At 40.2% G+C, this 27796-nt stretch overlaps 2 protein-coding genes across 3 annotated transcripts; both read right to left on the bottom strand.

The window, feature by feature from the left end:
* Nucleotides 1-171: 171 nt before the first annotated feature.
* cass4 (Cas scaffold protein family member 4) lies at nucleotides 172-17465 on the bottom strand. Its single transcript, XM_075462289.1, has 7 exons — nucleotides 17350-17465; nucleotides 4200-4622; nucleotides 3484-3567; nucleotides 3263-3379; nucleotides 1450-2760; nucleotides 1239-1313; nucleotides 172-1134 (listed from the first exon to the last, which is right to left on the bottom strand). Exons 1-7 carry the CDS (start codon nucleotides 17350-17352, stop codon nucleotides 688-690), a joined length of 2460 nt encoding a protein of 819 aa, XP_075318404.1. The 5' UTR covers nucleotides 17353-17465; the 3' UTR covers nucleotides 172-687.
* A 768-nt stretch (nucleotides 17466-18233) lies between these two features.
* Nucleotides 18234-26942, bottom strand: cstf1 (cleavage stimulation factor, 3' pre-RNA, subunit 1). 2 transcript variants are annotated; one of them, XM_075462288.1, is made up of 6 exons: nucleotides 26843-26942; nucleotides 26295-26490; nucleotides 25937-26214; nucleotides 25649-25846; nucleotides 25074-25464; nucleotides 18234-18884 (listed from the first exon to the last, which is right to left on the bottom strand). In XM_075462288.1, exons 2-6 carry the CDS (start codon nucleotides 26461-26463, stop codon nucleotides 18625-18627), a joined length of 1296 nt encoding a protein of 431 aa, XP_075318403.1. In that variant the 5' UTR covers nucleotides 26464-26490; nucleotides 26843-26942; the 3' UTR covers nucleotides 18234-18624. The 2 variants fall into 2 exon arrangements, with proteins under 2 accessions (XP_075318403.1, XP_075318402.1); XM_075462287.1 differs by having other exon boundaries at nucleotides 26839-26935.
* Nucleotides 26943-27796: the final 854 nt, after the last annotated feature.

Raw genomic sequence — 27796 nt, 5'->3', positions numbered from 1 at the left:
GATGACCTAATGACTCCCTTTCACCAACTAACACTCTGTCTGGTCAGTAATGTGACCCATCTCTGGAAATACTCCATAGTTTAGTAATATTTTCAATAACTGTCTAAATAAATGTTTTTCTACAGAGACTAAAATGGATATTAACATAACAACAAGTTAAGTTTTCAGGTTTTAATATTAACATCAGTAAAAATCCAACATGTGTTGTACTCAGTCTTTTGTCGTTAAACATTACGAATGCATAACACATTTTTTTTATTGACATTTACAGAAATATTCACAAAACGTAGAATCTATCAAACTTCTACCATGGAAAATATATATTTATGACAAATAATATTCAAAGAATATAAAATTGTTGTAAATTATACAAAACAAATTCTATTCTATACTTAAATTGCATTTTAGAATTATTTTGAATACAGTTTCTTAGATGTGCAATTTCCTTTGGAACTCCACTGTGTTGATAACAAATGCAAGTCCTTTTTAATGTACTGCCCATCCTTTTGAAATGTTTTTAAGCAGCACCTGCATTCATCATCAGACATTCATCAAAAAGCTATGGCCTGGAGAAGCTCAGAAGATTTAGAATGTCATATCAATATATTGAGAAATAGCTAAATGGTTGATGGATGAAACATTTGCTTTTGCTGTACCAATATATCAGTTTGCTTAAGATTTGTGCCCTCAGAGTTCAAGAGATATTCGAAAGTGCTGTGCTCTTTGGGCCAGTTCCTTTGCAAATTCTTGGGCCTCGTGCAGGGCTTGCTTGTCTGGAAAGTGCAGAGCAGCCTTCTTGGTGGCCACAGCCAGCTGCTTCAGAAGAGCACACAGGTGATTGCTCTTACACAGCAGGCTTTGGCTGGACCCTCCACGCTGGGCTTCTCTGCACATGGTGTCCACCAGCCTCTGGCCCACCATGATCACCAGCTTACTTTGTGAGATGAATTTCTCTGGTGGCTGACCCTCCTCAAGGCTGCCCACAAATCCCCCAATGGCTTTTTGAAGAGCTCCAAAGTAAAGCCGGCAGTGCTCTGACACGGAGAACTGTCGATGGACCTCTAAGCTGCTGCTGCTGCTGCTGCTGCTGCTGGAGTCTGAGGAGTCACGGTTGTTATCAGCCTGAGTTTTAGCCTGAGAGAAGAATAAAGAGGGTGAAGATGGACACATGTCGCCTTTGATACTGTAGGTGAATATATAAAAAATCTAATTTTCAAAGACATATTACTGTTGCTTACTGTTTCGGAAGCCAGTGTGACCTTATCCCTTGGTTCCATCTGCACTTCCCCCTTCTTCTTTTCCTCATCCTTGGTCTGAGCAAAAAGCCAAAGCAGAATTATCACAATAGTAAGTATGTTTTGGGCTTTCATAGAGTAAAAAATTATCAAGTTAAGCTCCTAAAGCAACCTATTTTCTTTGTAATGGCGAAAAACATAAAAAAGTTTTCACCTGCAGTACTACATAGTCATTGTCGTCCTCCTCCATATTCCCTCCTTGGTCAGTTCCATCAGGACTTTTCTTCATCTCCAGAGGACCTCTAGAACTCACAGACTCTGGATCTTTCTGAACTTTAAACAGAAGCTTGCCATTGGCGTGGATGATGGACACAAGGCGCTTGACATCATCTGGAACAGTGCGTGCCACCATAACAAAACGATCCAGTTGGTCAGGTGTCTGCACATGGCTCAGGTCCTGGCAGAGTGTACTGAGGGGCCAGCCTGCCATGTTCAGAGCACTTACTGTTTGTTGTAGGATCACACCAGAGTCCTCTATAATGGACAGCTGTTTATGGAGCCTGCTCTGCAGATTAGCATCAGTTAAACGCCGTGCATTACCCTTAACATCTAGGGCAAATGTTAGGAAGCCCATCAAAGAGCATGCAATTCCCTCTGCTGCTTCCTTTATCTCTTTGAGGTGTTGCTCCAGATGTTGTTTACACCTCCAGTTACTGCTGACAAACTCCATCAGTTGGGGAACAGCCCTGCAAATGGACTCCTGCAGGTCGAAGAGTTTGCGACAGGCCTCCTCTTGGCTGAGCGTCACTTCCCGTAGAGGCTCAGGAGAAGACGAGCTCAGGGCGAGAGAGTCACAGGAGCTGGTGGAGGAGCTTGAGGCAGTGCTGATTCTTTGACTGTCTGCTACAGAGAGACATAGAGTTCTACCTCGCTCGTCTTCCTGTACCTGTGACTCCCCACTTCCTGGAAGATCATGGAATGAAGTACAAGCCAGAAAGGTCCTCATCCGCTGCTGGCATACCCTTTTGATCTCGGAAATATTGCTTGAGTCACCTCTACACTCAAGAGGTTTATGATCATCAGAGAGCTGGCTGACAACTCGAGGAAGGGGTTCTTCCTTAGGTAGAACATCATAGACCAGCTCCTCCATAAGCTCTTGTGTTGGGGGTTTGTCACAACGTTGAACTCGTGGTAACACTTTGGGTGGACTTGAGATGTCAAGAGAATTGGGCTTTGGTATATCATAAAGCAAAGAAGCTGGATTGTCCTTTTCAATGGGTAAAACACGTGCTGGAAGAGTATCATAGACCTGTCTGCACATGGCTTTGGACGGCAAGGTATCACAGGAACCGTGGGGTGAACTTTGTTTCTCAGAACTTGCAGGCACATCATAGATCCATTCAGTTTTGCAAGGTTTTGGCAGGGTGTTGTATCCACTGATCATTTTCTGTTGGGCTTCTTTGGCTGAAGGAACAGGGATATCATAGTTTGGGTCCTGTGTCAGAGGTGGGGGAACTGCATACACCTGTGAGCAAGAATTAAGTTGTCAGTTTCACAGTTTATGTAGAACCAAAGATATTCCGGAAAGAAGTGGTAATAAGTTTGTCAGTATGACTCAAAACAGTACATGTTGGATCATAAAAGGATCAGAGTACTGTGTCTAGTTTTATTACATTTATGTCTACTTCTGTCAATGTCTCATGTCCACAGCTGCCACAGATGTATGCCATCAAATAGATACCATTTTAAAATGTGCACTATTCTCTTAATTTATGCGATAATGGATATAACATAGACATGGAGAGAAATGCAGGGTGATGCAGCCAGGAGGAGGCATGGCCATATGGAACTCTGGAAACTCTGACCTTTAAAAGTAATTTAGTGTCACACAATATTAACTACATCATCTCAAGCATGCTGAACCCTTAACATATGAATATGAAAATACCAAAAGAGAGCCTGCATTACAAAGCGAGTACATCATAGATTGCTTGCTTCATTAATTCCTCAAAACATCTGAAACTTACGTAAGAGTCTCCTGGACTGCTAAAGCCTAAACCCTCTGGAGAGTCAAATCTCTTTTCCAGCTCTGAAATTTGAATCAGTGAGCTTTTCCTTGGCATTTGTCTGGGAGATGTTGATACCTGCAAAGAAAATAACAAAAGATCATGAAAATGTGAACAATACCGATAGAGAGGGCACATAACATATATACAAACAGTCAACTTGAATGCATATGTGTACTCACAGTGAACAGAGAAGTTCGTCTTGCTTGGCACGGGACATCATAAACCCCCCCTTTTGGACTGGATGCCATGTTGAAGAATGAAGGCTGCAGACATGACGACAGGCTGTGATACTGAGCTTGACTACTTTGATCAAAGCTGCATCTACCTCACTGACCTCTGCTTTCACATATTTATGGGGACAGTGTTTTCTCTGAAGCCTGTTGAGAAGCCCATTATGCATGCACTTTGCCAATTAACACAGCTCTGTAATAGAAACCTTGCTCAATTAATATTAGGTGGCTACTGTAGAGGGGAACAGGACTCCCCTGCAGCAGAAGAGGAAATGGTGAACATGTGAGTATATTTCTTCCCAACCTCTGCCGCACAAGCACCCGTGCAGATACTTGTGTGTTTCTGGGGTCCCTGGCAGCAGGGGTTGCTGTTTGTAGTTTAAAGTGTCTGAAGTCTGTGTCTGTTTGTCTTTTACGGGGCCATAAAGACCCTGGTGCTGAATGCCTGTCCCTACGGAGAGGCCCCTGGTCCCCATCTGTAAGCTCTTTTGCCAGCAGGAGTTTCACAGCACTGCATTTCTAACAGCAGTCTACCTCTCTAATCATGAGAGTCAACACTTCCCACAAGGAGGACTAACTTTGACCTCAGAACAAAACACTGACGAACATCTGCATTTAGCTCTTTTTGAAAGACACACAAAGTCACAGAGAAGAGTAGTTTCTACCTTGTTCATTTCTTGTCCATCTTTGTTGTGCTTCACAGCTGATTGAGTTGGACTTTTCGAAGATGATAAAGGAGTAGACGGGACCTTGTAGATCATGTCCATGCGTTCATAGGCAGGACTGTTGGTGGGTCGGGGCACATTCGGGGTCTGGTAGATATTTACCACATAGTCATCACTTCTGTCATGAGTTAATTTGGGTTTTTCTGCGACGTGGTCAAGGGAGCCTGCAGTGGTTCCAGTCTGTGGTAAGAGCTTCAATCTATTTGCTGGGGCCAGGCCATGCCGTCCATACAGAGAGCACATCCACCACCCACTGGTGCCAGCCACATTTTGATCCATCACTGTGACAATGTCCCCCTTTCTGAAAGCAAGTTCATCTGCACACTCTGCCGTGTTGTCATACAGAGCTCTGGCTAGCTTGCTCTAAAACATAGAACAGAAAAAAAAGGATGAGATATACTCATAAGCAGACAGTATGCCACACTGTTAAATGACAAAAGATGATTTCAACATAAACAATTCATTGCCATGTACCTTATTAATACCTAACTGTGGCTACAAGATGCACATCTGAGTCATCCAATTCTTAAGGAAATATCAAAAATGTCATTTCACAAATCTTAATAATAATAATAATAATAATAATAATAATAATGCATTTTTATTTGACAGCGCCTTTCAAAACACCCAAGGACACTTTACAACATTAAAAACACAAATACAACATTGGGAAAAAGAATAAAATAAAAACATAAAACCACAAATAACAAAAAAAACTTTAAAGTGAGAAGGTTAACTTGAACAGATGAGTTTTCAGTTGTGTTTTGAAGAAGAGAAGAGAGTCTAATAAATATAACTTCTCGTGAATGTACCATTTTGCTCTCCCAGGACTGTATTTTTCAATCCCCCTTTGTGCTTCCTATAAAGAGATAGATGAGAAAACAAGTTTCTTCAAAGCTTCTTCCTGCAAACTGAATGCTAATTTTGCTCATCGAGTTTTGAACCACAGTTGTGTTCAGAAGAGGGACCCTTCCTTTTTATTACATCCCTCGCTCAGTGCTTTCATCATTATTGTCAGCGCCCTGCTCTGTTCTGTATGTGAAAAATCAGACTGAGCAATGCTTGGGGGTTTCCTGTCCTTCTGCCACTTCCTCTTTTCTGTGGCTCTTGTGTACAAGTTATAATGAGTACAAATCTGCTTGTGCAGATATACTCATTTCTAAGAAAAAAACACTAAGCAAGTTTGAATTCACAGCCACCCGACAGTTTGTGAGGTCTCACTTCATTGTAAAATGCTCCTTTCATTTATAGCTGTCATGTACTTTGTGGGGATCATGACTTGAACATGCCCATCACCATCCACACCATTTACAATGATATCTAATTAATTGAAAGTAGTGATAATGTGAATTTTGAGATGCAATGATAAGCTCAATGCATACACTCACACAGAAGTGAGACCTCAATGCAAAAATTTGAAATTGTATTTTTCAAATATCGTGCTCTTCAAACTTTGCTTCAGTACTTTGAGTTTGGCTGCTTTTTGTTTCAATACGATTTTAAAGATTTGTTTTGTCTAGTTTGATGGAACTTAAGTCTGAGTTGGCCGGAAAATAATTTATTTTCAAACAGAATGATATCTTTCTCAGTATTTTCAACAAATATTTACCATTACAAGGTTGGGGGGGGGGGGATATATTTTACTATCTCTGTAGTCACAAATATATTTCATTTTGAAAAAAACATTTAAACTTGATACTTATCAATTCAAACGCTGCTTTGGTACTTGACATTTCTAAATGTGGCAAAACAAGAACTAAATGCACTTGTAACTCCTACCTGTAACAATTAGGGGTTTGAGCGAAGAGTAAAAGTAAGTAATCACGGAAATAGAAAATTGAATGGGCCGTGACCTATTTATGATATGAATCACAGATCTTTCACCTAAAGTAGGGTGACCAGATTTGAGTTTGTGAAAAAGAGAACACCTCAACGGCGGGGGTGGGGTACTGGGTAGAGAGATGTAGTGTATGCATGTGGCACCATGACCATGTGAATGCATACAAATGTGTCCACAGTCAAGGGTTCTACAGTATGATAATGAGCTTTATTGGTCTTCAAGAACATTGTGGCCAGTAGATCTACTTTACACAGAACTTTTTAACTGTTCCACTGAATCTATATTGGCAGAACATAAAACAACAACTTGTCTTATTTCTTTTTTTTGGCCAAAGATTGAATAAAGTGTAACTGTGTGGAAAAAAGATCTTGCTGTGGCATTCAGTCCACTTTCAATGTGACACTTTAATGTCCTCTAAGAAGAGAACTTTAGGCCAGGTGTTAATTCTTTCTATTCGAGGTTTGTCCTTTTTAAAGCAATAACTACAAAAAAAAACCTAATATGATATAAAACCTATGTCTTTATATTTAATTCAATTCAGTTTATTTATATAGCGCCAAATCTCAAGGCACTTAAATAATATAGCCCAATTCAAGCCAATTGCAGTTCAATTCATTGTAATAATGATCCAATGAAATCCAATTAATTCATTTCAAAATAATCCAATTCATTCATATAGATCCAATTCAAAAACAATTTCCTAGCTAAGGAAACCAACAGATTGCACCGGAACTTTATATGGCCACAGTTTAAAATAAGAAAATGAATAAGTTTCCCATGCATCAGGAGCAAGCCATAACTTGTTTTCCTGAAGATATTAAAGCTATCTGTACAGTTGTTGAAAGCAGAGTGTAATATATTCAGATCTGTCCATAGATATTTAATGTTTTGCATGACAACAGCTTAACCCTGTCTCTTTCTGATTTTGGCCGTTTTGCACATTTAGGATAACTGAGGAGGTTAGTTTACAAGAGCATCTCACAGTCAGTCAGGCTGCGGCTGCTCTGATGAGGGAAGAACGAGCCTCTTAAATGGGACACAATCCTAGTTTGTCCAACATGTTGCTTCTTTTAAGATTAGTTTCTTTTTGGAAAAAGTATGAGGACAAAGAGATTAAGCTTTACGGGGAAACAGGTTATATAAGCAGCAATAGACTTTTTTGATATGAACGTTATTACCTGGTTTTATATCTCATTTGAAGAAAAAAATTATTATTAATTAAGATGTCAAAATACTGTCCATTCATACTCTGAAAACGAGTAAGAACAATATATATTTGTACACCCCAATTACAGAACTTCAAACTAACACATACAACAAAGTTAAACAGCAAGAATAATAGCACACATGATACAGACCTTGGAAATAAACAAACACACACGCCACCCCCAGCTCTGCCCTCTGTCTGAGAGTGAATCCTCTGCAACAAAGAGACCATTCACCATCAGACACCAACACACTCAACACCTGTTGGGATGCAGGCCTGCGTAACACACTGCCCACAGCAGACTATGCCCCCCCCGCAACACAAACACACACACACGCTCCCTGTCTAATCCTCTGGGTCATGCTTCAGACATGTAAGTGAAATACAAAGGCTCAGATGACAGTCAGCAACCATATCGCTGAGATCTACTTTGCACTTTCTCCTTGGTATCACAATGTGTACATTATACAAAGATGTCTTTTCAGGATCTTTACCATGTAACACTGTGTGTTACAGCCATGATGTAAGTTCCAATATGTAATGGTAAAACTTGTATAAAAACAAAAATAGTTTCCCCAATTCTACACAAACCCCAACCCGACCTAGTTGTCAATGGCCAAACTCCATTTAGTCATTGTTCTAGCCACAACCCAAGCAGAAACTATCAGAATTCAGGGCACTCGTGTGCACAACCCCCTGCTTTGCATTGTACCATGTTTCCTCAAAGCTATGTTTCTCTGTTGATCTCCAAGTACAGTAACATAGTCAGATTCAGCTGTGACTCTTTTGGATTCCTGCACACGCCTGCTTGTGCAGATCAGCCCCTCGGACAGCTGGCCTTCAGCATTTCAGTGCCACAGCTGCCCCTGCCTCTCCCTCGTCTCTCCTGGTGCCCTTTCGCTCAGTCCTGTTCACAAATTAACATCAGCCCACTGATGCAGTGCAAAAGGCGATTCTTAAACCTGTGTTTCTTTTCAGGCACTAAGCCACGTCACGCGTCTCTCAACTGTTGCCATTCAAATGCACTTAAATGTGGAGTCAGTTTATATGAAATCATGTAAAAGACATGCAAGTTTCCAAATGATGGCATTTAAAAAAAAAAGTATATAAAAATGGTTTGAAGCTCCTGTGCTCATGTCCAAATCCTACCATACTTTGTTGTTTAATGTGAAGCGGATGCAAAACAAGTCACAGGTATTATCTTTGCGTCAATATATTCACAGAAAGTTGACAGAAATGGGTCCCTTTAAATGAACTGTTTTTAATATCGACCATGACCCCTTGTGTGACTAATTTCTGCAAAAGCTTGTGACCTTGATACACATTGATTGATTTTATTTTCATCTGTAGCTATGTGAAGCATTTTGTAAATAAAGTTCATTAGCTAGTAGAAAGATTTGAACAAAATGAAGGAAAACACTGCCACCCTTCATTTGGATGCTGAGTAAAAGTGGTTGCTAAAGGGGACAATTTAAAAAAAAATCTATGAACCCTGCAAACTTTTCTAGCTATCCTTTGAAATACGAGAGTAGATTATTTACTTTTTCATTTTTTACAAATGCATTTGATGATTGTACTGCTATTGAATGCATTCTGTTCTATTATCTGCTTTTAGGGGGAAGAAATTTAGGTCATCTTTGAATATTATATTGTAAACATCCTTGTGCCCTTCAAACTCCATCAAACTGAGTTTTCTACAAACATAAAAAAAACGAGTGACTGATGTTTTTCTAAAAAGTCCCTGCTGCAGCTCTATCAAATGGAACAGAAATGGATAAACAGCAATGTTGAATATAGTGAGGCTTCTCTGCCTCTTTATTAGATTTGCAATATTCCACAGTCTGAAAAGTGATAATGGGTGGCGGTTTTATGACAAATATGAATAACAACCTAACAAGTGGGCCACCAGCTGTTCTGTGAAATCAATTGGTGTTCAAGTAAGTGCTTCAACTGCTGATGATCTTACAGCAGTAAATCACTTTTTAATTAGTGTTGCAGCAATGGAAAGTAGCAGTCAGAAAGTCAGTGCAGTTGGCCAGTCGCTGCGGTGCCAGTTGTTACATGTAAATGTAACATGTAAATGTAACATTTACCCAAAGTTGGCTAACATTAGCCACACTGTTGTACAAGTTCACACTTTACAAAAAAATTGTTGAAAGTTCAGTTCACACAGATTAAAAAGAGCTAAGTTCACAGTCCCACATTGAAGAAGTTCGCATTAATTTCTGTTTTTTACGAGTTTTGCTGAATTATACACTTTATATGGTATATAGTTCTGTTGAGTGCTATTGAGTTCTGGAACATGGGGATCATGTCCAACTGAACAGATGCCTGCACTTTTCTGCATTAATCTATTTCATTACTAATCATCAAGGTACTCAGAATAATGTTTTTAGCATACTACCTACTCTTTCTGAATTACTTTAACAGAGTTTGTTGCCAGACTGCCATTTTATGGTTTAAGTACAACTTTGCCCTCAGAAGTCACATTCATGATATCATTCTTGAATTCTACTCCTGCAGAACTAAGATCAGTTTATTTCAACGCCATATCATGATAAACAAAAAAATGCTAACATATTATAGGCCAACGGCCAAAAATAAAAGCTCTAAATTGAACAAAAGCTAAGTTTTTCTTTGTCAATTCTCTTCTGCAGTACAGCTCCCATTGGGCTACAAATGACATATCTATTCCTGTTGCGACGTGACGACATAAAAATGTCAACTGTTGCCACTCTTCAGTAGTGCAAAAATGCCATGGCACGGGGGAAGAGGGGTTGATGCAATCTCTCGGCAATGTCTTGATTGAGAAGTAAGGGTAACCACTTTGTGCAATCCGCTTAACTTCCTTTTCTACTTTGCTCCCAACCGCTAATTGTTATGGTTATGTGTTAAAAGTACATTGTTAAGGGTAGAATTCATGTACAAAGTTAGGTTTAGATGTTGAAAAATAGAGGATTTACGTTGAAAATATATACATTGTAACAGACTGCACAATTTAAAAACAGCAGCCAACCAAAATGGTATATTACAAATTTTCAACTGGATTGTAAGACTGCAAATTACTGGATGCATGGACAAATTTTCAAATAGTTCCTGTTTCAAATTGTTCCTATTTCACAATTGTTTTTGTATAACTTGGCTGTTTATATTCATCATTCATCAAATTGAGTAACTTATTTAAAAAACTGCACTCTGGTGCAGTAATCATTTCAGGGTGCCATCGCTTCCGTTGGAGCCCTGGTCCTGTGTGGTGAATGTGGGCTGTAACACAGGGTCTGGAACTTACCATGTCATTGGAGAGCTCACAACTAGCAGCTAGCTTACAATATCTAAGCTACGCAATAGCAACTTAAGTCAATAAGCTCAGAGAAACAGGGTTTTTCTACAATGGTACTTCATTCAATAATACTAAACATCGACCATGCAATGGTGGGTGTCCACGGCACAACATTCTTGTTTTACATGAGCAGCATGGTCACACAGCTGATATTAGGGATGGGAATCGAGAACCGGTTCCCAGTGTTTCAATTCCTTGGAATTGTTTGGCGATTTTGTAAACAATTCCCTGCTCCGGACTAACGTTGGTGAATCTGAACCCAGCAGCAGCAGCAGCAACGTTAACAACGTTAGCATGTCCTCGGCTAACACTGCAGGTAACTAACTAACTAACTAACTAACAAACACTGCCTATCATGTTAGCACCATTTGCCTCATTGTAAAAGCTGCTGTTAGTAACGGTTAAGGTTAAATGAATGCCTTCTCAGGCATTACATTTAGATGAAATCATGAGAGACAGAGCCTGACTGGCTCAGAGCCAGAGGCTGGTGGTACTACCCCCAGTTCACCTCTACCTCCAGCTTCTCCTTTCACCAGAGCAGGGAAGAGTTCAATTACCCAGGCCATGATAGACATTTGTAAGGGTTTGTAAGGTCATGACTCCTGTTACTTCTAAACGAAACAAAGTTGATGCTAATCGACCGGTTTCCCCCCAAATGAGAATCGATAAGGGAACCGATAAAGAACCGAATCGTTAAGCAGAATCGAAAATGGAATTAGAATCGTAAAAATCTTATCAATTCCCATCCCTAGTCACAATCGTCATGCAATTTTGATTGAAAAATTCAGGACTGTTGGCAAGTTTACAATGCTCTTAAAGTGGCTCAAACACAAGCTGGTAGTATATCTTGAGTACATCATTACTAAAACTGATTACTTTCAGCATTTAATCATGCAATATGTTATTAATTAAGTTAAGTAATGTATTATGCAACCACTGACGTGCATTCATCAGGTATTTCATAACGATACTCAGTTCCTGTATTTTTTAAAAGTACTATGCTGTTTTGGAACTAGGGTGTTTTTCTTTATATATGTAATCAGACAGCAATAGTGGAGCACACCACAGGGTCAACTGTCCAGTCAGAGAGAGCCCAACTGGAACCAGTTCAGGAAGCGGTTCACATTGTGGGAGCAGCACCTTATTCTCTTTGACTTTGTGCCTCTTGGCAGGCAGGGCATAACCCCAGGGTCAGGTCAGCACCTTATCCATTACACCTTTAGACACATGCCAGACCCTGCACAACACCAGTGGCGGTGGTGAAATAATCTGTTAAATACAGCTCGACATTGAGTGAAATTTAGACAGACAGAGTGGCAGGAGAGGGTCATTCAAGTCAGAAGATGAGGGAGAGAACATAGCTGAGATCAACTCCTCTCTTGAATTTAGACAGGAAGTTACCCTCTAAATATGACATACAGGACATGGTTAGTAGGAGGGGATGGTGGTGAGGCGTGCGTGTGACTGTGTGTGTGTGTGTGTGTGTGTGTGTGTGTAGGGGGAGGTTGAAAGAGACTTAACAAACTGAGGAAAAATCTGAGTCCCTTTAATAATCTTTTAGTTTCTGTTGCATATTTTATTTTATTTTCCCATCCAATTTCAAATGATCCTCAGATGTGCTTTGTGGAAAATCACCTTTGTCAACCTTCTCTTCAGCCCAAACAAACCAAGAGGAGGCTGTGGAGACCGCTTTAAACTCTGAGGCAGTGACGCTGAATCACCACTGTTGCCCTGGTATTTCCTGTATGGGAACTTGTGAGAACTATGTCAAAAACTCATACACACGCACACACACCACTGATGAAAACTTGAAGCTTTAAGTGGACAATCGGCGTTCCACTCAGAGAACTAATATTTTTTTAACAAGAAGACAGAATAAACTAAATATGTTTCAGCACTAAACAAAAACACATGCAGTGATGTAACTTCTGATTATTTAGCTTTTTTTTAAAGAGACCTTAAAATTTGTCTGACTCTCTTTTACTTCATAGTTTATGTACAATTGATGTTGAAATGATCAGTTCCTGTGACTCAGCTGCCTTAAGAGGAACAAAAGGGACAACGTTTTAACTAGAAGGCGGTGGTATCCATGGCTACAGTGAGCTGAAGTGTAGTAAATATGTAATGCTTATTTGTATCACTGGCCAGATTTTTCTTTAGATTATAGCTCAGGGTTGAAAATCAGGCATGGTGGTGATTTAGCCCATGGAACATCTGCTAAGATGTTAGAGCAGCAAACCTCAGAACTACAGCAACAGTTCAGGTCAGCTGATCACTCAGTTTGTCCACAATGAAAGCTACCCATCTGGCACCATATCCAATGTTTCCCCCACCAGCAAAACCCCATTTTAACCCTTGTACACGATTAAAAATGCAATAGTTGAGATGAAGGTATTGAAAATACCCTATATAAGCAAAAAAGCAGGCTTTGGCTTGCTCTTGCCCTGCAGTGACTTAGGCTTTCCTGGTTTTTGTAGACAGCAGACCGACTGTTGGGCTGCATAAAAGGTTCATGGATGATGAATAATATATTTTAAGCTATAAGCAGTAAGCAGTAAGGTAAACTAAATACACCTCGAGTTTATTCTGAGATGCAGATTTCATTTAGAGTCATTTTTTTAATTGAATTAAGAACGAAACATATGAAAAGGCAGCGAACACATTTGGGCTGATTTGACTTCATTTTATTTTCAGGGTACGACTTTCAATCAGACCTGTGATGGACTGGCGACCTGTGCAGGGTGTACCCTGCCTCCTGCCCAATGACAGCAGGGACAGGCTTACCCGTTTTCAAAAAAACCCTCGTTTCGTTTTCGTGTAGCCGAAGCCTTAGTGTCCGATACACTGCAGTGAAGATTATTCAGCATCTATAGGACTGTTCCTGGTGCACTTACAAGGCTTGACAGGCTGAGTAGCAGTGGTGCAGATAGCAGACAGGCTGCAGGCTCACTGCTCCTTCACAGGAACTTATCTCACTGTTTGCACTCTAGTTTTATTTATACTCGCACTTCCTCACACTCATCCTCTGCATGTGGTCACAGTAAGCATACTTACTTTGTTATTGTGTACCCATTCCAGAGCTTTTTTGCAGCTTGTACAGTTGCAGAGGCAGACCTGTTCGGCTTTTGTTTTTCGTTTTTTCTCTGCAAATACAGTCTTTTGAGTTTTCTCTTTTTTTCTTTTCTATTAGAACTTGCAGAGTGATTGTGGCAAAGACACAATGTGGCAGTAAATGCACGTAATGACAGCTCCGCTGACAACTGAGGAACTAAACAATGTGTCTGAGTTAGAATGGACGAAGGAAGATTGGTGTATATTAACTATAAATAAGCAGAACTTCACCGTTACAAATAGTTTCCATAAGGTATACCTTAAGCATATCTTATGAAGATTAAAGCATGTGCACTATGAGAATCACTGGTGGAAACTTTAAAAAAAAAAAAAAGATCAGCAATACTGACTGGTTTAATCGTAACACACGTTTCCACTGTGTGATGGTCCATACCAGATGCCTCTAAGCCCAGAGATGCTGACGTCGCTGCTGCACAAGGTTAACATAAGGCTTCTTTTTGCAGATTAACATTTTAAGTGTCATTTGTGAATATAATTCTGTATAGTGCATGACAAAAGTATCCCAGAGTAATAACCATGTGGTTATATCAGCTACTGATGAATGATAGTTGCAGTCTGAGGCGTTCAACTTAGGCTTCTGCCTTGTTCTATAAAAAAAATTGAATTCTTTCTGATAGAACGGTAAAATGATGTTAATCAAGATAGAGGGAGAAATGTGCAAATCACTTCAAATCTTTCTTTGAGGAACACTGTTTTAAAACAGCGTAATGATTTTCTGATTTATTCGTTGGCAAGCCTTTGCTTCTCAAAGACTCAGCCTTTAAAAAATGTAAATGTAAATGTTCTTTATTTCTACAGCCTTTTACAGACAATCTTTACGGTGTACCAAAGTGCTTTACAGCAGGTAATAAATAAAGAGAAGAATAAGTAAAAACAAACAAAAACAATAAAAGAACAGTGAAAGCAATAAAAAACAACAAAATCAAATAAGATCAAATAAGATAAAAGTGCCATCATACTACTGGGTATTAAAAGCAATTCTAAATAAGTAGGTTTTTAGCCTAGATTTGAAGAGGCCCAGGTCAGAAATAAGACGCAGCTCAAGAAGCTGCTTTTTTCCCAAATCATAATGAAAATCACCTGTTGACATAATCTGTTTGCAATAACATCATCCTTAGCACTTTTACTAGATTTCTCAGCCTAAATTTTCTTCTTTGGGGTTGTATACCAATGCTGCTGATATACAGTACATGCTTTCAACTACAGGTTTGTGAACATTTCATTGCTACTGTCTACGTCCAGCAAACTGGGGAGGCAGCGGTTTGTGCAGCATCAACAAGATGAAGTTAACATATGACCAGTGTAGGCTGAAAGTAACAACTGTAGCAGAAAGTTTAAAAAGAATCCCAAAATCCAAATCATTGTGCAGCCTGGAGTGCTGCCATGTTATGGCATTCCAAGACATTATGAAACCCGAGGAGGACCAAAACCAGACAATTAAAATGCAAGTAAAAGACGTTAGCACAAAATCAAACTTATTCAAAACTGGACTAACACACCCAGATAATGCGGCTGGGGATTGAATGTCTTGCATGTATCCACTCAACTAGACTCAAATGTGACTAGATGATCAACACATGCTCCAAATTACATATTTTTTTGCATCATTTAGTAAAAATAGTAAAGTGTAGGTATATATCAACACAGCTACTCTCATTCACACATTTTTGATTATTTTGTCAGACGGCTGAACACATCACAAATTGTCACTGAATATCAGCCTTTCATTTCAAGACTCTAAAAAAGAAAATTCTGCTCTTATACCCGCAGCATCCTTTGACAAAATCCCAGTTCAGCTTCTTTAAAGGCAGCATCTGTGCCGTCACAAAACGTCTCGCACAGTCCACAGAGTTGTGACGTCAAACTTGTGAATAACTGGATTCTGCCCCATGAATGTATAACGGGACAAGGATGGTGATCCAGTTAAGTGGCTCGCTTCAGCTGGAACTGTAACAGGACCATGGTGCCCATGAGGTGTTTGTGCTGATATGTTTACGAAGGAGTACTTCATAGCGTTTTTTTTTTATATCTGTAGTTCACTCCATAGGGACTTATTTTCTCCAACAGAGGGCAATGCTCCTGAACTTGCTGAAACACCTCATTTGAACTGGTGTACAAAGGTGTGAGGTTCTAAAAAAGAGCCTTTAATTCAACCCTTTGTATTTGCAAATGTAAAAATACGAACTAGGGCATCTTAAATATGGGTCCTGCCTTCCACTTTAACCACTGAAAACACTCTAAATCTGTTCACTCCTTATCAATTTACAAATGCCTAAATTCAATTTGTTTTCTATTTTGTTCGCCTGTTCTGGATCAAACGGTCAAACAGCTGGAAAAAATTATTATTTTCTGAAATATAATCCTAAACAGTTATCCTTTGGGAGTGTGAATGAATAAGATTTGTGACTAATGGGGACTAAACCTGGATTAGCCAAAGATAAATACATTGTAAAAACTCTTCTGGCTTCCTGAAGTTTCAGCCATTTCAGCATGCCAAACTCCAGCTGTGTAAACCTGATGACTGTCTACTCTTCGATGATAAAAACAGACACAACAGCAGAACATGAGACATCCCAAAATAGCCCTCTGCAAACTTAAGAGGACATGGATTTCAATGCAAAATAACCTAATAGGACAGGAGTGAGATTACTTTGAACAAATTAGTCATCAAGCAAACCAGTCTATTTTTAAAGAGTGGCTGATGATGAGCTCAGTTGAATAGTTGCCTTGCAAGGGGAATTATCAGAATGATGCATTTCCTTTCCTACTGTGAGATACAGATAGCATATGGGTAGATCATTCTGCGCTGCCACATTAATCATGTCACAGCTTTTTAAACATTTTCAAACACTTACTGGCATGGCAGCTCTTTATCCCAGCACTGTTTGATAGACTTAACATTGTGGAACTAAAGCAGAATTCTCCTTGATGTGGGAACTTTAATGCTTTCCTCATCTGTTCATGGATACCTTGCTGAACAACTTGTTTCTCCATTTTTGAAACACTGATTTGCTGAGACACAACAGATCAAATACATCCAACTTAAAAACTGGAAACAACTGGAATCAGTGTAGTTCGTACCACCTTTGCAACATGCAGTCCCACCTCAGCTGAGGCTGCAGAGGCTGCATGTGAAACTGAGCATTTTCCCTATCAAAACTACTGGAAGATTACAGTAACAAAGGGAGTATACTTGCTGGTTTTATCACTTCTTAATCAGCATATTAAGGACACACAAGTTCACAATTCAAAGCTAAATTGCCACCCAACGTCGTAAATGATATGTTCCCGATGAATCATAGTTGCTAATCTCATTTCTAAATACATTTGTGTTAATGAGGCTCATAAAGTTTCACTCTCAGCATGAAACTGCTCAGGTTTCAGCTTACAGTAGAGCGGCTCAGTCATAGCTGACAAGTTGAAAGTATAATCCAAGCAGGTGGTTTACAGGGACACTCTCCTCTGGATGACCAGCAACAGATAATGATGTCAGACATCAATTTCAGCCTTTTGAAAATAAAACACTCTTGGACGAGTACTTTTAAAGTCCAGGGGCAGCTGCTACACTCACCATGATTGTAAAGGAGTCGCGTCCACACAGAGAAATAAGTCCGCTCAGAGTCACTCCTCAGTGAACCATCGCAACCATGAGTGTGTGTGAAGACTCTTGGGGGTTTCTTCCTCCTCTGTGCCTCTCAAGCATATTGTCTGAGCTGTCAGTGGGAACACTACCGCTTTTACACCCTGGGCGGAGAAACGGAGTCCCCGTCAGAGCCTGAGCTGCCTTCAGGCAGCCCCATTGGTCTGAGAGAACCCCCCCCACCACCACCACCACACACACACACCCCACAAGTTCTTTTTTTTTTTTAAAGTTCCGCCTGTCTTCATGGAACTCAACACTCTTATTCCACTCCATCTTTCTTGTAAAGCAGAAGTACATCACTTCTCACGAATTTACTTTTCCAAATAACAGAAATTTGTTTTTTTGCTTTTTTTTTTAATGAAAACTGCAAATTTCCTGTGTGTACTAATTTTATGAGGTTACTTTATGAGGGAGGTGGGGGGCATCAGAAGGAGAAATTCTTATGGGTCTCCTTGATGTTGTCTGGACAACAGAAACGTTAGTGTCTGCCTGGGAGAGCTGCACTGGGGGTTGGGGAATGCTAAGGCTTGACGGGGCAGCCTGACCTTCTGGTCGGAGGGCGCAGGCCAAAATCAGCTGCTTTGACAAGAACAAAAGAAAATAAACTTAAGTCTTCTTCACATTTTTTGGAGGAATACACAAAATAATGTTCTTCAGCTAACCTGCCTAATAACAGAAATAAGTGTTGAACAATGACCAGAACTGTCTGCACTCCTCGCAGGTTGCTGCACACTTTTTGCAGCAACAACTGTGTTCTCAAAATAACTGCAGGATATCAGCATAGCTGTGGTTCTGAGGGGGACTTTTCACTGTCAACTCACAGCATCTTTTAGCTCTTTATTAAAAATGCGGATTACAACAAAGAACACAGACAAAATATAAAAAAATGGGAATAGACTGCGAATTCTAACAAACAACTGAGAAACGTGTCACAACTCAAGTTTCCATACAGGTCAGACTTTGTGTTCATCAGACGCCAATGCAGTGAATTATTCACTAAGAAGACATTTAAAGAAACAGTGCCAAAATTCTTTACTTTTCAGGTTTAGCAATCACAAATCACTTTTCTTTAGAACTGTACCAAAAAATTCCACAGCCGAGCTTGAAAAAAGAAAACATTAAAGACAGCAATGGTCAAATGAGAGTGACAATCTAGCTGAGGTCACGAAATCTTTCAGAGCAGCCCGTTTAGTGAAAGGTGACTCAGTCAGTGGTGGTGCGGCGGTACCAGAAGCGCGCTCTGAAGTCGTCACTGCAGGTCATGAAGCCGGGGTTCGTGGGGGAGTGGACGATGCAGCGGACAATGTTATTGTGACCCAGTGACAGCAGGTTTTTCCTTTCGGCCGTGCGAGAGTCCCAGCAGCAGAGGCTGATGGTGCGCTCGTCGGGCAGCAGCACGTAGTCCTCCGTGTGGTTGAACACGCCCTGCGTGCGATGCATCTGACGGCCACTCAGCCCCGCTCCTGGAACACAAAGGCGGAACACGTCACTGGAAACGTTCCCTTTACTACAAACAAAAACAGTTTGTGGAAGTTTTTCTGTGCCATCAGAGTTTGAACATGAATTTCTAATATTGAATTTTTACAGCATCAAAATCAGACTTTGAATTTGAAAAACCAACAGTGTAAAAAAATATATATATACTGTATATATACACATATACATATATATATACATACATACATATATACATACATATATATATATATATATATATACTGTATATATATATATAAGAGAGTGAGTGAGTGAGAGTGAGAGAGAGAGAGTGTAGAAGAGTATCAAGATGAAAGCATGAAAACATTCTTGATTGGGAAACTTCTCCCCTAAAAGTGGAGTTCCATTCAGTAAATACTAATATCTTGATAAGGTCACTCTTTTCCTGCAACCTGCAACTTTCTATTGAAACGTTTGGTTAGGTTCAGTAGGCACATCAACTCTGTAAGCATGCGATGACAGGCTACGCTGAACGTTTTAGCTAACTGTAGCCGAAGACTCACAGCTGTTGTGAACACAATTTCATGTAAATACAGCATGTGTGTGTGTGTGTGTGTGTGTGTGTCCAACTGACGGGGAACTTGACAGAGGGAGATGCAACAGGAGGCCTGTATTTTCAGATGCCCGTTTTGTTTTTGTCTTTTCATTCTTTAAGACTTCATGTCCCTGAAAACAAGTCTGAAAAAAAAAAAAAAACACAAGAACAGACTGTTCCTCTGTCTTTATAAAGAATTTTTTTTTTTCAAATGGTGTTGAACATTAACTTTGATTCAGTTTGAGCCACACAAAGTGTTTAAAGGCATCTTACTTGGCTGGAGCTTTAGGAGTGGTAACGTTCCCAAATAGAATATATATATATATATATATATATATATATATATATATATATATATATATTTTTTTTTTAAGGAAACCAGCACTGAGCTTTTTTGAAAATCAGAACTTGCAATGTCATGTGCAACAGAAAACTCAATTTAATTCTTTTATCTACATATATTTCAATATTCATAGTTCCAACTACAAAGCACAATGGATCTGCTGTGCAGAATCATTACTCGATCATCACTTGATAATAACTGTTAGAAGACGGATTTAGTCAACAGTCAACTATCTTTTCATTTTTAAGAAGAGGCATTGTACATTAAATACTTCTTATGAAATATGCTAAATCTGACATCAGAAGTTTCTAACTAACTGAATTTGAGTGATGTCAGTATATTTGGGAATGGTGCGAGAAGCTTCCACTGAGAAAATTGAGCAAAAATGGACAGAAAATTCAAAACTTAAAGCAGCCGTGGGATTTATGCAGCTGTTGTGACCAGGGAAGAAAAAAAGACTTCTGTGGACTTTACTGTTTAAAAGACCTTTAGAAAAAGCTTCTGTTATCATGAAATGTGTAAAAGGATTTAAGACATCAGGCTGTGGTCTGAAAATGTTGTCCAGCTAAAAATTGTTTTTAAGAGTGTTCAAAGATCTGTTACTGTGTCACCGGCAGGAGGTTTGGGACAATTTTACCAGAACAAAACAGGTCTTAAATAATTGACTGATTACTTAGTGGAACATTTAAATTAAATTTAAAAAAAAAAAAAAAAACTTTCTTGTGGACAAACCACATCACTGTTATTTATTAATATTCATCAGAGTACAGAGATGCGGCAATAGATCCAAAAAACCTTGAGTTGCAGAGCGTGTTCAGTGGCAACAGCGAAGGCTGCGTGTGAAACCTGACAGCTTAAAGTGATGTAATCATCCAAGTGTGACTCAGAGAATGATTCAATCAAATGTCAGACGGGGGCGAGAATACACAGAATATTTAGTTTTTCTGGTCAAGAAAAAAAAAAAAAAAAGAATAAATGCACTGTGATTATTTCAAGGCATTTATTACGGATTCCAGACTGGTCCAGAAAAACTCAATTAAAAAAATGTGTGCACTGCGCAGCCTGTAAAGCTGTACAGACTAAAAAGAATGTTTGGGTGTGAACGAGTGAATGCGGTTTAGTGGTTAACGGGAGTAAAAGCAATGGAAAAAGGCAGTCCAATTAAAAACAGGCAGAGGTGGAAATCACAGAGCAGAGCTCACTGAAGACTTGACCACATCTTTCTTGTTTCAGTGCTTCCATTAACTTGAGTGTTCTGTCTGAGTAACAGTGCAAACTTTGAAAAAATAAAATACAACAAATAAAAATTTGGTTTACAGTTTGAACAAAAGAAGTAAATCCTTAAAAAGGTACTTGCATCACATTGCATTTGTGTATTTCAGGTATCCCATTGATGAAAGAAGTTCTGTTAAATTAACCCTTTAAAAAAAATGTCTACTCTTCAAGAAAAGGCCCAATGTGTGTCATGGTTTATTGAAACAAAATCAGATATGCAGACTCAGCGAAACTACAGAACTAAGTATGGAAGAGATCCACCGTCACGTCCATCAATTCGTGCATAGCACAAGAAATTTATCGAGACAGGGACAGTGTTGGATAAAGCAAGGAGTGGACGACCAAGAACAAATTCCCTGGCCACCTCGTTCACCAGACATCACTCCCCTGGACTTCTTTCTATGGGGTTGTGTTAAAGATATCGTGAATCGAGCAAAGATACGGGACATCACTGATGCCATCGCCACCATTGATGCTACAGCGAACATGGCAAGACATCGAGTACAGTCTTGATGTGCTTCATGCAACCAATGGTGCCCATTTAGAGGTGTATTCAATTTCTTAAAAAAATCTTCAATATCTTCTCCTCATTTTGTAACAATTTTCACATATTTGTCTGTTCATTTTCTTTTGTAATATTTGTTTTAAACTGTAAAGAGACTTTATGGACAAGATAGCTGAAATACAAACGCATTGTGATTAAAAACTTTGATAACTACTGAGTACATAGAACAGATCTGATTAAGACATCTCATCAATTGCCTTTGTAATATGTTTCTTAAATTGTAAAGAGACTTTATGGTAAGCTTGTATATCCAAGTGTCTAATACACTAACAACTGGCTTCCACAGAGATCAAAAGCTCCTCAATAATTATAAAGAAATCTTGAACTCATTTCTATAAAAGTCCCCATCTGTTGCCTCACCTTGGACAGATTACGGTTGCACAAAGAACTTCTTATAGTTACCGTATAACTATTGACACAAAGAAAAATTCCCATAATTCAAAACATTGTGATATCAGTGTTTTCTCAGAGCACATTTATAAAGGAAACTTCCCACTGTGATAATTTGCACAAAGAGACGAAAATGTCATCGACAGATTTGCTGCAGACCCAAAGAAGATGGTATCGTCACTCAGTTTTTGAAACATTTATCAGAAAAAACGGGTTAATCTTAGTAATGTGTGTGAGGTGATGATGCTCTTCCTTTGTAGTGAACAGGAATAAGATTTGAGGAAGCTGATGTAAAAAAAAAAAAAAAATTACGTTGCTGCATGGACTTCACTGCAGCCCTGGTGCGAACTAAAAAACTACCAATACAGTTCAGTTGTGATCACAGTGTGAGGTGAAAATGTATTATTTGAAAAAAAATAAATAAATAAAAGAACAGCAACAAGACAATGAGCGCACTTTGCACTTCATGAATTGTCACTCGTCACCAAACCTGCGTCAGTGAACTCACTCATGTGGATGAAACAGGCAGCACGGGGTTGGGAACTTTGGATTTCTTCAGTGATTTTAACAGGATTCAGCCTGCAGTGTAACGTGAGAAGCTCCAGAAAACATAGGTGTCTGGATTATTACCTGACTAACATCGCAGTTTGTGATAATGAACAGTCACAGGGCATCACAGGGGGCTGTAATACTACAGTTTGTCTTAACGCTGCACATATCAGACTTACAGTACAACTCAAAGTCCGGAAATACAGAAATACTCTGCATATGGACTCGGCAGTTGTGGGGTTTAGAAGAGGTGAACGAGAGGCTGAATAAAAGGAGCAGATTCACCACAATCATCTCCTTGAGGTAAAGGGAATCAGTAGATTTAAGCAACATGTTGCAGTAGCAGCGTCAGAGTGAGTGAGTCAAAAAAAAAAAAAAAAAAAAACTAATAGGGAAGGCTGGCTCAGTGCTGGGGGCTGCTCTGGAGAAAGGTCGCACATCTTGTTAAACATATGGACTACAACGCAAAACCTCCATATAACATTGTTCGGTCTTTGGCCATTTAATTGGACGACTCTCCTTTGTCCCCATACACATTCATAGGGACGTAATGGATTTCTCACATCAAGCATGCCTGCCACTGCGATGCTGTGGACTATGTGAGAAAAACGTTTGAGACATTCTGCTGCTTGTAACTTTCTCTGTGGGAGCTCATCGTACATGCAGCTGAATTCACTGCACAGACGGCATCTTTAAGTTACTTGAACGGTAATTTTATCAGGTGACGCTACAGTAATAAGATTGGGATTTTATTAGAGCAGAGCGATAGTCTGGAAATGCTTTAAGCAACCGTGAGTTTAGACATTGTCTTAAAGGGATATACCACCCCCAGGCCAAATTAAGTGCATCCCCGCATTCCTGAGACATAAATAAGTGTGTGGGAGCGTTTTCCTGGCGACCCAGGCATTGTCCGAATCTCACAGCACTGACCACTGCTTGGTTGCGCGTAATACATACATGCTAGCGTCGCCAATCGAAATATTTCGCCCAACGTGAATTAATTTACTTGATTTACCTTCTAATTACTGTGTGAGTGGTGTACTTTCACATCGAGTGCAAATGACTGTGTAAATCAACACGGAAGGCTTGGTTTGCTCATGTCGGTTTGGGAACTAGTTTCCGGTGCGGAAAACACAGCCGAAGCACACTCCCCGCTACGTCATTGGGAATCCCCCCCCAACCACCCTGGCTGCTTCACGCTGGTTTGTTTGAGGAAGTCGGGGGTGGGGATTCCCAATGACGTAGCGGGAAATATTTCGATTAGCGACGCTGGCGACGCTAGCATGTATGTATTACGCGCAACCAAGCAGTGGTCAGTGCTGTGAGATTCGGACAATGCCTGGGTCGCCAGGAAAACGCTCCCACACACTTATTTATGTCTCGGGAATGCGGGGATACACTTAATTTGGCCTGGGGGTGGCGTATCCCTTTAATGGGCTAATTTGCCGTCACCATTTCAGACACATTTAGTCGTCAGAGATGTGAGGAACAGAAAAAATGGGAACGTGAGCAGCGTTATAGGGACTCCAGCTGTATTACTATACACTCGTACTTTATCAAAAGACGCAAGCTTCTTTGGTGTTATTTCTTTCTTCTTCTTTGTACTAGACTAGCCTGGCTGACGCGTCCACATCTCGATGAGATGGTGGTCTGGGAACTAGGTGTGCATTTTCTCGTATTTGAGGCGTGGTTTACGAATGCCTAGAGCCGTTTATTGGGCGCTACGAATGTCTATCAAATGGCGTCTGGTTCTTCCCATGCTGCTTTGCGCGCGATTCATAGCCAATTGTATCACTTATACCAGATGACGTATGTAGAGCGACAGAAATTCAACGAGGAAATACATCCTTCTTGGCAATGAAATCTTTCAACACCAAACGTTGCTCTTTTTTAAAAGTAAACTTGCGTTCTAAGCTACTTAAAACACTTTCTAAGGCTGCATCAAACGGTAACATTGTGTCCGCTGCCATGTTGGATTAACACTCTACAAGCTTCGGTGTCGCGCATAGACGTCGTCATCGTCTTGCTGCCCCCCCCGTTCTGTGATTAGTTCCCTGGCCTTTGCAGTGTGAATGAAATCGCGCACAAAGCAGCATGGGAATTCCCAGGCTAGTACTAGACAGTAACTTTGGAGCATGCTCTTAGTTCCGAGGCCAGTTTGAGTCTAGTTGAGTGAATACATGCAGAACTGAGCCGAACTTGTATTCCCAACCGCATTATCTGGGGAGTGTTAGTCTGACTTTTGTTCAGACGAAAACATTTACGTGTATTCTAGAGGTCTGGTTTTGATTGAGCCAACACGATCATTTATTCTTCTCCTGTCATATAAACGTACTGAGTGATATCTTCCTCATAGGCTTCTTCAGCTCTTTTTCATTAAGAACCAGTGCAGGAGGTGATTGCATCACATTGCATAGCGTTACATAAATGCTCAACCAAACTAAATTGAAGTAAATTCTCACCTCCCTATATGCACCTGCACTGTGGTTCATGCTTACCTGTGTACTTCACAAGTGTCCGCCCAGTGGAGATCTCCCAAAGTTTGACCACGGAGTCTTTTCCACTGGACAGGATGTACTTGGAATTCTTAGAAAAGATGGCGGAGCATACTTCAGCTCCATCATGAGCCTTATCGAAAGTTGTCACACAACGGTTGGAGACGCCATCCCACAATTTGATGCTGCCGTCCTTGCTGCAGGTGACGTAGCTGTTGGCAGTGGGGTTGTAGCCGACACCGCTGATGGTGTCTGTGTGCTGGTCCAGAGGGTTGCAAGACACGAAGCACTGGAAGGTGTTGACGTCATAGAGACGCAGGGTGGGGTGCTGAGTTCCCACCAGCAAGAAGTCACCGGATGGGTGGAACGAGATGGACCGCAGCATTTCCGCTTCCTGCAGGATGATGGATCGGATTACAAAAAACTAATAAGTGAAGTTGTACAGAATTCAAATGTTGCCTTTCACCAACTCAAACTTTTTTTTTTTTTGCTTTTTGTCAAAATCTACATAGCTGGACATCTCAGCTGAAAAAGTTTTTTTTCCCTTAGTAGGAAACCTTAGTCTATGAAAATCTGACCTGTATATATTTAAATGCTCGTTTTGCAGATGGCTTTGAGTAGTCAAAAAGTTTAAGGGTGTAATCTCTTGAGCCGGACGCTAGAATCTGTTCACTGGGATGGAAGGCGAGGCAGGTGACTTCATCAACATGGTCGTAAAGTGTTCGAATCACAGGGTGATTCTCCATGTTTTGCTGTGCAGTCTCATTCATCATCACCTAACATACAGAAAAAAAAACACACAAGAGAAAGGTTGAGTAATAACTTCACAAAATAGAATGTACAGTTTACTCTTCAACCCATCTCACCTCAATAGGCATTGCACTCTTTGCTAGCATGCGTTCAGTGTCCAGGATCTTGATTGAGGCATCAGCGGAGCCCGTGGCAATAAGCTGTCCATCGCGGCTGTATGTGGCTACACGGCACGGCCCCTTATGAGATGTGACGTAACAGGTCTCATACTCCGACGCCTCCGGAGACATGGTCTGAACATCTGCATCAAATTCCAAATCAATGCCTACACCAGGCGCCACCGTATCTGAGCGTCCAATAGCATACTGAACAGTGGTGTCATCATTCTCCATCCCTGTCACAAAATGAAAATTGCAGTTAGGACCTGTTGAACATTTTCACATCACCAGTATGAAGACTGGGAAGAACACGTACCCATCTTTGTCAACTGCATCAACTGCTCGGAGGGGGACACCACATTCTGTGGTTTCACCTCATTGATGAGACTGTTGGCGATGTTAGTGTATCCATCGTAGAGCAGCTGGCTTATGATGAGTTTATACAGGTGTTGTCGGTCTTTCAGAGTCAGTTTGGGACGATACATGTTGGGTCACTGCGACGACTTATTGGGCTGCAACGAAAGACACAATGTCACTATCTTACTTGTGACTAGTACAGCGACTATTAAGTTATCTCCACTTCACAAAACAACATGCTCAGCAATGTCGTGCAATGTCAAATATCAATACCACTGTGACAGATGTACCGAATGAATGGAACTTGTGTTACCCTTGCCGCTAACGACGTTAGCTTTGATGCTACAGTTAAAACAGACACAACAGTTTATTTACTGCCTGTACGACCTTGAACTGCGCTCTATAAGAATGGCACGGGCCCTCTAATCGAAGAGTACAACACGCTTATTCTCAAAGGAAGCTTAGATCCAATTTTTTTGCCATTGTTTGTTGTTAAAACATACCAACCCTCTGCGAAGTTCCAACGGCGCTTCTGGACCCAAACGTGCGCGTTACGCAGTACGTATTGCTCGCACTACGTCACGACGCTCACAAAGTAAGGTCGCTGTCTTCTTCTTCTTCTTGTAATTTATTGGCGGTTAGCATCCGTAATGTTGCATTACCGCCACCAACCGTAAAATTATGTAACTGCGGGTTGGAGCGTCGACGAAGGAGTGACAAAATAAAATAAAATAAAGAAAGAAAATAAATAGACAAATAAATAAACAATTCACTAAATAAAAAATAAAATAAATCCTTTCAAAAAGTCCTGTAGTCTTTAAGAAATTAAACACAAATCTCCAAGCTGAGGGCACAGAAAAGGAAAGTAGTCCCTCAAGAGAGAGCCTGGTCTCCCCCAGTTCTCTAACCTCCTCGAGCAGAATACCTCTTTCTATGCTGTACGCTTGGCATTCTAACAAAACATGACGGACAGTCTCCATTTCCCTGCAGTTAATACAATGACCTGTGGCATGCTTGCCAATGATATGCGACGCTCACAAAGTAAGGTTGCTCTCAATATAAACAGAAGTTTATCAAAATTGAAAATTCATTTTAGAAAATGAAATAATTATCGGTGGCCATGCATCATCTTTGTAATTACATTATGCTATGCGTAATAATATGCAGAATTTTCATTCTACTCGACATTGGTTGAGCGACTAAAGATCCAGCAGAGGGCGCAAATAATGCAGCATCTTTTAACGACATGAAGCAAAAGTTGTCGGCACTCTTCCCCAGTTTTGATCCCAGCTTTGTGGTTGTGATGCCAGTCATGTAGATGCAGCTCAAAAGCTCCCTTTACTGAGCAACATGACAAGGTCGGTAGCTGTGTTACATAACAGAAACAATAATGGTGGTTTAACACTAAGAGGAGAGCATGCCTAGTTTGGGAACTAATTGCAAAGCCATCATCAATTAATT

This window comes from Odontesthes bonariensis, chromosome 3 (genome assembly GCF_027942865.1).
Source record: "Odontesthes bonariensis isolate fOdoBon6 chromosome 3, fOdoBon6.hap1, whole genome shotgun sequence".
Lineage (NCBI taxonomy): Eukaryota > Metazoa > Chordata > Actinopteri > Atheriniformes > Atherinopsidae > Odontesthes > Odontesthes bonariensis.
The sequence above is the reverse complement of the archived record's forward strand: the minus strand, read 5'-3'. Positions and strand labels throughout refer to the sequence as shown.